The sequence below is a fragment of the Folsomia candida genome, unplaced genomic scaffold, assembly GCF_002217175.1.
Source record: "Folsomia candida strain VU population unplaced genomic scaffold, ASM221717v1 Fcan01_Sc016, whole genome shotgun sequence".
Taxonomy (NCBI): Eukaryota; Metazoa; Arthropoda; class Collembola; order Entomobryomorpha; family Isotomidae; genus Folsomia; species Folsomia candida.
Genome location: NW_019091208.1, coordinates 2209351 through 2222250, shown reverse-complemented (window position 1 = coordinate 2222250; position 12900 = coordinate 2209351). Strand labels below are relative to the sequence as shown.

The 12900-nt window shown below is 38.0% G+C and overlaps 1 protein-coding gene and 1 long non-coding RNA gene across 2 annotated transcripts; both read left to right on the top strand.

Moving 5' to 3' along the window:
- The first annotated feature begins 4709 nt into the window (after positions 1-4709).
- Positions 4710-6942, top strand: LOC118437756. The gene is made up of 3 exons (XM_035857085.1): positions 4710-4917; positions 5594-5743; positions 6302-6942. The coding sequence occupies exons 1-3, from the start codon at positions 4710-4712 to the stop codon at positions 6940-6942; spliced, it is 999 nt and encodes a 332-aa protein (XP_035712978.1).
- A 601-nt stretch (positions 6943-7543) lies between these two features.
- Positions 7544-8035, top strand: LOC118437859. The gene is made up of 2 exons (XR_004836427.1): positions 7544-7733; positions 7825-8035. It is a non-coding gene; the product is annotated as an uncharacterized LOC118437859 (long non-coding RNA).
- Positions 8036-12900: the final 4865 nt, after the last annotated feature.

The following is a 12900-nucleotide window of genomic DNA, read 5'->3' as shown; positions in this document are numbered from 1 at the left end:
ATCACGGTAAAATAAACCGGACGGAGATAGGAAACCCTTATTTTTTTAGGAATTCGTCACCCCTAAATATAGCCTTAAGTGTTCTACGCAGCTGAAGGTATTTATGCCTGAAAGTTTGACCCAACTTATTTTTATCCATATTTACTAATAACGTGTTCTACCTTGCGCAAGGTGGTCTTGGTTATTTGACGAATTTGGTATCAATTTTGAAATACAATTATGAACTAATTTCATTTATATTTGTTAAGTAAATTCGATTCAAAGACGTGTCCTATATTTGTAAAGCAAGCGGCGGGTGTACATAAAGCTATTATGAAAATTTTAAGAGCAAATCAGTTACAGGTAAGAAATTCGAAATATCATAGATAGTTTTTGATATTGTGAAAAATTCCTTACTGATATTTCTTAAGAGTTTGAGAGACTTGTGAATGCAGAAATTTTGACAAGTTGAAAATTTACAAATTAAATAGGAAATTTAATATTTAAGGGAATCGTATGTCGAATTTGACATAATTCTACACAATTGGCCTAAATATTGGTTTATGCAGGAAAAGTATAAACGATTCTGCATAAAACATTTAACTGCATCTGAAAGGTACATACATATATTCTGCAGAAAGGTTTAGCACAATTCTGCATATTTTGTGCGCGAATTGTTTCCGCATAAATTTGTCTGCATTAAATCTAGCCAATTCTCTGCATAAAACCCAGCCAAATTTCTGCACGAAATCCCTTAAATTTTTCATGTGGGAAAATAAATAGTATCTGACAAAATCTTATTTCTTTACTTTGTTTCAGTGAATTCTACCAGTCTGCATTTTCCAAGAAAATTATTAATTACTGATGGCACCAATACGACGTCTACCGCGAGGAGAGTGTCCTCACTGCTTTAAAATTTTCAAAACGGGATGGCGTTTAAAGCTTCATCTCGTATGTCACGAGACAGATTCTTCCGTTAAGTGTGACGTAAGTTGTCTTGCCAAATGATAACGGTACTCACAATGGAGGTCTCCCAACGTGTGCTCACAGATTTCGTTAATCGATCACAAGTATAATTAGTGTGAAACTTGCAAATGGCACCATATGCCCATGCGCAAGTTCAGTGGAGATATTTGCATCCACAGGCGCGGCGGAATATGATTTTTGCCGGGGGGACAAAATCAAAAGTTTCCTAAGCCGCTCGCGCCTTTGGCGCTCGCGAAATTTCCCGGGCAAAAATACGGGCAAATTATAATTTTTATTTGGCACTTAAATTCAGTGTGCACAAAAAGGCTGTCTTTTTGCAAGTTGTGATGCCTTTTTGCCTTTATAAATTCCCTTTTGCCGTTTTTATACAGTTTTGGTGTCTTTTCGCCAGATGGCATGAGTATTTGAAAGCCTTTTACCTATTAGTATCATGCTGTTATTTATATACTAGCTTATAAACCCGCCTTATAGACGGGCCACATTTACAATTTTTCAAAAATATATTAAACGAATTAAAGAAAGGCAGAACATAATCGGAGCAATGTACAAATATCCATCTAAATTATACAGAGGGTGTCCCATTTATTCGTGGAAGGGTTGGACAATTTTTATTCCCCACAAGGGAGACTTTTTTAAAGGCGTTACTTGCTCGATATGACGGCCATTGTTCTTAATTTGAAGAATGCTTCACTTTTTACCCGATAGAAATACTTCCAGGCACTTTTCTACGGTGTTTTTCCTCCACTCATTATTTTAAGCGTTCCAAAATGAGTAAAAATTCTTAAATCGTCGAATATACAAATTCCCTCTCTACGATGAAAAACCGGAAATAAACCAATCGGTCAATGTCTGATTATCACCCAGGGTTGTCTTGATATTTTACGACCGCAGGACCAAAATTGCGCACTGCTGAGTTTTCTTGGAAGTAAGCGCAGAAAAGTTTGTGGTTTTTGAATGAGAAAACCTACATAGGTTATTTTTGTTCTAATATTTCCAAAATCAGTTTTAATTAGTCTGTACATAGTTGATTTACTGCAATTTAACTGTTGGACCATTTTATTCAATGCATTTTATGCATTGAGATTAGGTGTTTTCTTAGTGGGTTAAATCGCCTAACCGAATTTTCAGCTTAGCAGTTTAGTAGGGGGTGGTTTTTCGAAGGTGAAAATGATGTTAGACTATTGGGTTGAATTTGAATATGTCTACCATGCCCTATTTTATAAATTAAGTGCAAATTTATTTCATTGGAATATAATTTAAGCTCTGTTTCATAACCATTCCGGTGGAAAATCTGCTGGAAAAGTCTTTCACTAGTACCTCTACTTTATGTGAGCACAGTGGTCGCACTTTTTAAAATAAGTTTGCAAAAAAATTCGGAAAACTACTTTTTGAGTTGGTCTACCCGAATTTTTTCTTCAAGTTTGAATTTTATTTACCCGCCAGTGAGCACGGATGTCTCAAACCTTCACACGGATAAATGGGACACCCTGTAATTCCAGAATAAATCAACAGCAAATATAATTCAGAAACGGTATTATAACAGGCTTAGCCAAATTTGGAAATTGTTTATCATATTCATAACTAGTGTATAAGCCCGTCTTCGCCGGGCTAGAGTTTATTATTTGATTTTCGCGAAAATTAAGTCGGATTGCTCATAATTCCAGCCAATTATTTTTTACTATATAATTAGCTAGAAATACCTGTTGGCGAGGGAAGTGAAGTTTTCTCCATTTTTACTTCCGTCACGGAAAATTACTTTCGCTTTCGTTGCAAACAAACATTTCCAGCCTATAATATAGATTGATTGATTAAGGGCTTTGTATACGTTCGCTAAGAATTTCATAAGGTTGTCAACGAATATTGGTTCTTTAAAAGTTGATCAGCTATTTTTAACGTTTCTAAGGGATTTCATAACGCATCTAAGGATGCAGCATCCAAACAGGAAAAATGCGCAGCAAAATTTGCAACATGAAAAATTTACCAGTCTTGGGGTGCTTCTTCTCCTCTTTTTGCGCAAATATCTCCGCCAAACTTGCTCATTGGCAGGTAGTTCCATTAGGATATTTCAAACTAATTATATTTGTGATCGATTAACGAAATCTGTAAGCACACGTTGGGAGACCTCCATTTTAAGTCTGAAATATTAACACTGTAATAACTCCCACCTATGTACGTGTTTGCAGATTTGCAAGAAAGTCTTAAAAAATCAGTTAGTACTGAAGGTCCACGTTCAGGTGAGCCACGGCACCCGCGAAAAACATGGATGTCCAATTTGTCATAGGGAATTTAAAATGGCGGCAAATTTAAAAAGACATGTAGACGTTGTTCACAGTACGACACAGGGACCACGCTTCCCCTGCAAATATACGGGCTGTCACAAAGCATTTAAGACCAAGCCAGCCGCCTTGAATCATTTCAACGTGGACCATGCCCCAAATCCAATCCGATTTCGGTGTACCCTTTGCAGCAGGGAATTTAAGGCCAAGGGAAACTTAAATCGACATATTGTTTCTCACACGACGAAGAAAACCTTCACGTGCGCCACGTGTGGAAGGGGTTTTCAGCACAGGTGTGAATTAGTGAAGCATGAGGTTAGTTGCTACATAATTTGTACACAGTGGGGTAGCGAGTTCCCGTACAAGCATTTGTGGTGGTAAATCACAAAGTAAATATTAGATAGAGCTATAAGTTAGAAGTCTCGAAGCTATTTTTGGACAATTTTCGGACAAGGAGCAGAGTTTTGTTGGAATGTCAAGTGTTGGTTCCCCAAGTGTTCTGGGTCCAAGGGTTTAACTGTTGGCTGTATTTAAGACAATATTTCTTGGCTTTAGCTTTTACTCTTTGCGGGGACAAACAGAGCTTCGGCCAACTTGCTTCCATTCACACCATGCTGATGGCATCTTATTGACCTCCGTAGAGCAAATATCTGACTATTTTTGCTAATAAATTTTTCTCCACGGTGGAAAGTCTGACATTTTTCTCACGAAGATGACCCGTACCGCGATCCAGCAGGGGCAGTGCGTACAAGCCCGTGCAGGAAATTTTGACAAGGAACGAAAGATTTCTTAACTAGATTACCACCTTGTTCAGCATAGATCGGATATTTTGCGTACTCCAGCCTCTACGTACTCCGGCCTCCGGCAAACCTCGCGTACTCCGGCCTTCAGAAAAAGTTGCGTACTCCGGCCTCCGGAGGCCGGAGTACGTACTCCAAGCCCTCCAAGCCCGTCTGTATGTTAACGATCACGGACTATGGATGTAGCTTTACTTGATTTTAACCATTGGCGCAATATTGCATACAAATTATTGATCTGCTTTGTTGGATTTTTCTGTACCATTGGTGCATAATTGCATAATAATTATGTATCTATTTTGTTGCATTCTTCTGCACGTTTGGGGCAAGTTAAAACCAAATCATTATTACAGGGTGAGCTACTTCTAACGTTACTACGGTTTGGATATGGACTCCATATCCAAGTTTCTATTATTAATTTACGAATGCTCTCTTACCAGATTCTACCCGGGTACCGAAGTGAAAGCTCGGCAGCCTTTACGCTCATCTCTATACATAGGTACATAAATACATACATAGACTTGCTAGGAATTTGTGGCATGAAATAAACATATGGGAAGCAGAGTTCCTCTAGTTCAGTCTGAAAATATTTCTTTTCTGATTTTACGTTGTCTTTAGTATTCATGTACAACGTACAGAAAAAATTGTAAAAGTATTTGCAATGTTCGCCATGGGAGCGTGTGTGGGTGGAGGGATGGGTTTGTCAATTGCGGCGTACGGCAACAGGGAAAGTAATTTGGAATTTATTATGGCAGAAATTGACCTCCCCTGGGGTCGGAGACGGAACGAGGTTTGCGGAAAATTGAAAATAACGCAGAAAATTGGACACAAGATTTGTAAAATTGACACCAACAAGGCCGACAATTGGCATTATTATGGTAAGAATTTGTTAAACATGGGTTTACAACAGAGTGGGGATGACGTATTGTAAGAAAGGAATTATTAAATAAGTAGCTTAAGCTACTTTATGCGAAGCCTTTGTCCGTCTGTAACGTAAGTGCGGATAGAGATAATCGAAATCGATTTGCGCCACCATACATCGGACCCCCTGGGGGAGGATCCTATCAAATTTTTGGGTCAAACGGACCACCCCCCCCCCTCCCAGGGTCAGGGGGCGTGGTCGGGGCAAAATGAGATTTTTACAAAACTTGAAACTATGAATGAAATGGAGAGAAGTTAAGTGACCCCGAACCGTGTCGCACCCAGGGGGAGTGGTCGGGGCAAGCTGAGATTTTTATGAAAATTGCATCTATAAATGAGATACTATGAAATTAAGTACTCCCCAGATGTCGTGGGAGTATTTGGGGGAACTCGTCTGAAGCTACTTTCTTACATGCGTTAACGACGGTTTATTATTTTCAATTCGTTGAAATATGTACGAAAGGCGTAATATTTTTTTTAGCAAATCATAAATAGTTCTAGAAAAAATATTCTATCTGGTACGTGTTTAGATGAAGAATTTATTTCCTTGTAGCAATATTTCTGAGCCAATCTGTATTTATGTGTGATTGAAAAAATCTTACTTACTATACATATAAATATGTTCCTTGACAGCACTCGTACTAGAACTACAGGGTCACCTCACAACTACAAATAAAAGTGGGAAAACATGTCGCACCCCTTTGTCGGAGCTTGTGCCGGACGAACATCCCCAACTTATTTGCAAATCAAGGATCTTTACGGTGGTATCTGGGGAAGAAAGTGGTAAAAAGTATACTATTTGTAACCAATAAATGGGTTCTTTAAAGGCTCTGGAAAAAAATTTCATAAAAAATTGTCCACCAATTGGTGTACAATTTAAGGGATTTTATACCGCACTTTGGCCTGGGTTTATGCAGAGAATTACCTGGATTTTCTGAATATAAAAATTTATGCAGAAACAATTTGTGCACAAAACAATGTGTGTGGTCATGGCGCGGGAGGAGAAATTCAGGAGTTTTAATAACACTCGAAGAATTGAAAAATTAAAAATTTAACATTGCGTTGTATCGGGAAATATAAAAATTTTCGGGAAGAAAATCTTCAAATTTAGCGTTGTGATGGCATAGAAGATAATCCCTCAAAATTGCAACAAATTTGAGGTCGCGGAGAGAAAATGGTGAAAATCAATGACCTCCTAGAAACGACAATTGTCTTCCTTCCGCGCCATGACCACGATTTTTCAGGACAACTTTTGTCTTAGTCTAGAATTAAACTATTTCTTATAAAACGACTATTGTCTTCGTTACAGTCTAAATGGTTAATCATACATTAATCTTGCAGGAATTAAAAAGGAACTCGACCCCAAAAATAAGACTCCTCTCTTCCTGGTACGAAATCCAGCCTCGTTTCCGTTCGAACTCCGACTCCCTGCAACTCACCAATTCCCCGCCAGCCTGGAAGGACCCCCTGTTCGGATCGAGTACTTTTTAGTGGCCTACCTCCGCACGGAAAATGGCTACATAGAACTCGACAGAAAACCACTGGAAAGATTTCGTGGGCATAATTTGATCTCGTTTCAGAACGAGGGTGAAACTTTGCGTGGGACTTTTATCGGTAAAAAGGTTACCGCGTTTTGCACCTCACCCCAGAAATTTTACCGGCTTTGGATTAAAGAGGAAGTCGTTTTCAGTGTGGAGCTCGAATTTGTCGAGAATTTCGAACTTTCCGTGGAATGTGGGGTCTCCGTCGTGCAAAGGGTTTCAATGGGTGGGGTGGTCGTCGAGGAGTCTGTGATCGAGTCGAAATCCGAGTCCAAGCAGGTGACCGGATTCAGGCTGAGATTTAGCGGGAAGTTGCTCGACCCAAAGAATAAGACGGCGGGGAAGGGGGGAATGTTGTTGGCGACGTATAGTCAAGGGAGAGAGAGCGGGTTAAAAATCCAGCATTTTTTGAAGGTTAGTAACAGAGTGGGGATTATGTAGTTGGTTACACTGGATATAAATGTTTTTTGTCGGATCTACTATGTGGCCCTGTCGTGTCGGTGATAATTTATCACGAAAGGGTAACAAAAGAATACACGGATGCTAACTTCAAATTGGCAACGGTCTAATGGAAAAAAATATATTTCTAATACCGATCCCGGATATATATAGCTACGCACCATGCAGGTACATATATCCGGTACGGTAATAATTTATCAGCAGATGGGCATGACCATGTAATTAGGGTTGTCAATATGTCATGTCAAGGAGTAAATGCCATGTCCTCTCAGATGTGTCAGTGTCATGTCGTAAATGTCCGTCAACGTCGTAGTGGCGAAATACATGACATTTATGACATTCTTTATATGTCGACATGTCTTGACAAATGACATATTAACAACCCTAACGGTAATTATTACCTTAGAAAGGGCCACATAGTACGAAGACCGTCGATAATTTTGTCCCTAATTATTATTGAAAGTGTAAATATGCGAAATTCAATCGGAAACTTGATTATGGAATTTTATAAGGGAGATAAATTAAAAAGGGAGCCCATAATATTTTTGTGCTGCATTAATTGCAGTTTGATGTGGATTTTACCAACTCCTTAGAAAAAATAGAAGGAGAGGAGGAAATATGCATCGGGTCTGGGAAGTTTGTAGAAGGAGTCCAAGGCCCTAGATTTTTCTCCAGGATGAGGTCACACTCCGTGTCATCCCTCCTGTCGCTCTTACTACCGTCATATTCGCGTATCTCGTCTCGTCGGGGATCACTGATGTCCATGGAAACGTGTGAGTATGGATTTATGAATGGAAATTTTTTATTAATTTATAAAGGTAAAGCTGGACGAGGAATTTCACTATTTATGTGTATTGATTACAGTGCCTCCACATTATGACGATCTATAGGACATGTAACTAAAGGGTCGCTGGTTTGTGGGAGTTTTTGGGTATCGAAGGCCTAAAAACACCAATATTTTTTATGCAATTTGAAGTTTTTATTGAATACAGGCTTCTAACAAATGCTTGTATGTATGTATATGACTACTATTAATTTGAATTTAAGGTTCTTTAATAAATCGTCTGTGTATGTATTTATGGAAAGGGGGTGTGGTCATATCGGGAAATTCTGAAAATATACATTTCGTAGAAACGTACAAAGCTTCAAAAAGTTCAAACCTTTGAAAATCGGGCAACAACCGAAAAATTCGTGACAATGTTCATAGCCAATGGATTTGGAGTTAGAAGGTCAGCAACTCAACCAGAATGCTAAAAAACTCAAGGCACTCACTCGACGATACTGCACACAATCCCAAGAATTAGACGCATTCCACAAAGAGGAACTATCCGTTTTGCAGAATTCATGGAAACGGGATTCCATTCGTGGAATGTGCTTGGGTCTTTCCCACTTGATATGGCCTTGGCGAAGTATTTTTTGTAGTTTTTGCGATCCTTTGAATAGCTGAGATCTAATAAACCATATACACTAGGGAGCAATATTATTCGGGTAAGGGGAACCTCTAAATTTAAAGGACAATTTCTCAGGAACAATAAGAGATATTCCAAAGCCGTTCCTGCAATTAATAGACAATATAATAGGGTTCCAAATTGCATGTTGCATTTCACCCCAACCCTGGATTTTATGTTTTTGATACTCCTTGATGAAAGGAATCAGACGGTCTATCTCGAATTTCTGAAAATAAACCTGTGCACAGCCCTTTTCAACTAAATGGTCCCAAAAATGCCCAAATTCGACCAACCACGGCCAAATCCGTAACTTCTTAAGAAATTTCGAAGAACATTTTAATTTCTCTCCGGATTTCAGTTGAGAGATATATTTCCCATGAAAAAATTACCTTCCCGGAGTTTCTTACACGTTTCCAAGGACGTAGGACTCGTCGTCAATGGACATATTTTTTGGTGAAATTTTGTTGTAAAGCTTAGGAGATGTTGCGTTTAACATTTTTCATGACCTTCCGTATGTTTTGGCGCAGATTTGTTTGCATACATTTTGACCCACAATTCATGGGCTTTAATATGATACAAGTAGTTTGTGTTAATCTTTTACTTCTTGGCAGCACCAGGCACTGACGTAGAGCGGCATTTTCCAAAAATAAATTGGGTGCCAATTAAACGGTCCCCTACACTGGATAATGATATGGTGCTTTTTTCCGTGTGCTGGCGAGACGACATTTTCTTTGGTATCGTATTGCAAAGAAACATTTCACAACAAAACTTACAAATACAAAAGTAATCAACAAAAACCGAGTGAAAAAGTCATCAAACTTTTAGGACACCCTTCATACAATATGGTAAAAATTTTAAGTCAATCGCCATCAATCGGTAAACTTTTTCGTAAGTTATTGAAGGACATACAGACGGACAGACGGACGGACATCATAACAATTATATAAGCCCTGGTTCAGGCTAAACAGTAAATTATTTCGGTGGAAATTTTAATGAAAAGCGTTGTAAAATAAATCAATTGGTTGCATACGTCATGATTGCCGAAGTTATTAATTTTTGTTGGAATAATCCATATTTTCGTTGGATGGTATAAAATAAATCCAAATAAATTCAATCGTTTTTTACTCTTGAGAGGTCGATGTGATGGTTTTTGCTCATTGCGCTTGAAACCCAAATAGTCGTCCAAGCCTTGCGTAACCATTCTCAATTTCACTCGCTGGTCGACCCTCCAAGCCAACTACAACTGAGAACTGAGAAGAAGTCGTCCCTTAATCTACTTGGAAGCTACAGCCTGAAAGAGTCTTGAAAGGCATATGGCAATAATGCATTTGACCTTATTATTAACAAACTGTATCGTCCCCGTGCCATACTCTTCTTTAGCCTCATCTGCGTAGGAAATTTCACAGAGGGTCTAGCGCACGATATTGGTGTCTCGTTCAACGATTACCGTGAAGGTGGATCTAGCGAAAAATTTACGTACAGCGAACGCGTTATGTTGGACGTATATCGAAAGGGGATTACATTCCGCGCTATACAGTACATCCCCGTATTTCATGTCACCACGACGAATGAAGGGTTTTCATTCATGACCTGTTATTCTAAAGATGAGTTGTCATTTCAAGCGTTTCTGAAGCCATTCGAGAAATAGGTCTGGATAGCGCTAGTGTTGACCCAGGTAACTATAGCGACTGTTCTTGTCGTAATTTTGATAACTAAGCTGCACTGGGGATGCCTGGATGCGATGTCTTTCGCACAGCTGGCCGTTATATCCATTGTTTTTGAGAAGCCGACAAACTTAAATAAGAAGATGGAAAAAAATTTTGCATTTAAGTTCATATTCTCGCTTTGGTTGCTTCTACTCCAAATATTAACAAATGGGTATTTGGGGTTAAGCATTACTGCAATATCGTCGCCGTTAAAATTAAGATCGGTGACAAGGTTCGATCAGCTGACTAAACCAGGATGCAAACTAGATAGAACGGAATGCCACATTGGTAGAATTCGAATGTTTGATACATATATCGTTGCTTTAGGGAACCATTTGGCTCAATCATGGCGTAGATTTATAACTACCGTTCAGTACCGTACCAACCGTGGTATATTGTGGTACCAAATACCAGGCCCGGGGCCCGTCAGGGCCCGGGCCAGGTCGCTAGCTTTACACTAGATATAATGGACATTTTTGTGTATTGACGATTAAAAAAAATATTCCACGCAAATAAATTTTCTTACATCTAACATTAAACTGCTAGATCTTATTTGTTTTCCATGTTCAATTTTTGTATGAATTTCATTCGCTTACACTTTTTTATGAATCTAGAGCAAATATACTGTGCAATTTGTAATTTTAATAGTTTGTCTTTCGAATTTTAATTAATATACAAAATCATGATTTTAGCTGAAACTTCCACACTTCCACTTCTTTTAAAAATTCAGCTAAAATGGAAGTTAGGCATATTGAAGAAAACCTAAAAGTGTGGGCCGACTTATTTCTGTGCCTAAGCAATTTAAAATTTGTAGGGTAAAAGTTGGAGAGGATCACTTCATGCCTACGCATTTTTAGTTATAATTCCTACATATTAATGTGAATTACCTTACACCAAAATTTCTCAACAGTTATAATTTTTCTATTATACTTATTTTGTGTGATTGTGGGAAATTCTGTACATGTAATGAGTTGGTACATTCTTAATTTCTTGGAACCGAAAATATGCAAAAATTCAACGTGAAAGAAACAAAGATACTGTTTGACAACTTCAAATGTGCCTTGCTAGGGGGCAAACTCACCTTAGCCCAGGGACAAACTTTAGACACAAACTTAGGACCCTAAACTTACAACTCGATGACCCCAAAGGTCTCGCTCCGATTTTGGCGAAACAACGATAATTAGGTAACATTAGACAAATAATTAAGCACGTGTTTCAGGATTTTTCATAATGCTCAGCTTAAATAAAATTATGTCGGAATCCGTGAACGAGAATTTCCATTTTCACCGTGAGAATTTTCTCGCGAGGGAGTAAAATACAGATTCTCGCATTCGAATTCCATCATAATTTCGTTAAAGCTTAAAATTTGTGAGCATGAAATGGTTTCCTCAAATTTTGACCCGACCAATTTGAAATTACTCACACACTGAAATAACCCGACCCGTGATTTTCTTTTTCCTGAATTTCCAAATAAAGATTTTTCAAAAAGCTGTTAATTTTCTAATTTTAACGCTATTTCAGAAATTAAAGAACATGTTTGCTAAAAAATTAAGTCCACAAAATTATAAAAACTGTTTTTCGAAAAACTATTAACGATTAAAATTTTTATTCTATTTCGGAATTTTGAAAAAATGCTACAGGCCAGAAAATTCGAAAAATTTAAAGTTTCTGAAATGTGGAAGTTTCTTAACTCAATGTAATTCCGTGAAAAAATGTTAATGTCTTTCATTTTTGAAATACGATCAAAATTTATCACATTGAGAAATCCAAATTTGCAGAAAATGTATTAAAAAATTTCCTCACAGGCGGAAACGGGCTATGCAGGAAAATATGTGCAAAAATACAAGTCCGCTTATTTCCTCATGTGAGTAATTTAAAATTTTTCGGTCAAAATTTGAGGAAATCATTTCATGCCCACGGATTTAAGCTTTAACGAAATTATTATAGAATTCATATGCGAGAATCTGTATTTTTCTCCCTCGCGCCTCGCGAGAAAAATTTCACGGTCAATATGGACATTCTCGCTCCCAGATTCCGTCCTAATTTCATTTAAGCTGAGCATTATGAAAAATCCTGAAACACGTGTTCAATTATTTCTCTAAGGTAACATAATTATCGTGATTTCGTCAAAATCGTAGCGAAACCGCTGGCGTCATCTCATAGTTAGTCAGGCTATAGTCTGACGGCTTCAGGCCCAAATGTGTACAATTGTATATTTTTATATTCTTACCGCTTCGTCAATTTTAAAAGCTATTTTCAGCCAAGACGTTAGCTTTTCAAAATATTGTATTTATGTCTTTGAATTTGTACCTGAATTCAAGAAATATAAAATCCGTGTTTTAAGAATTAAATTGAATTTTCGGACCTGCATTTTCACGAATTCCAAATTTTTCTCTTAATTTTTCAAACCTTTAAAACGGACAGAAAAGTAATTAATCGAAAAGGTTTTGAGAGGCGTTGGGAAGTAAGCGAAAAGTTCGCCATATTCACATATTTATGTAACTTCAAGGTGTTTACAATTGAATTTTCTCCGTCCAGCCGATGCTCTTAATACGTACGTAGAATATTACTTCGTTCCAAAATACTATTATTATTCTGGAGCAAAAACTATTACGTAATATCGGATATATTGACCTTATGAAAGGGCCCGGTACTGAAGCTCATACCAGGCCTGGAAATTTGACGGTACGGCTCTGCTACCGTTCCATATCTGCCATTCGCCCGGCCTACCTGGAATGAAGTGTATCGGACTCTGAACGCTTTACAAAATCAATCCATCAGGAGAT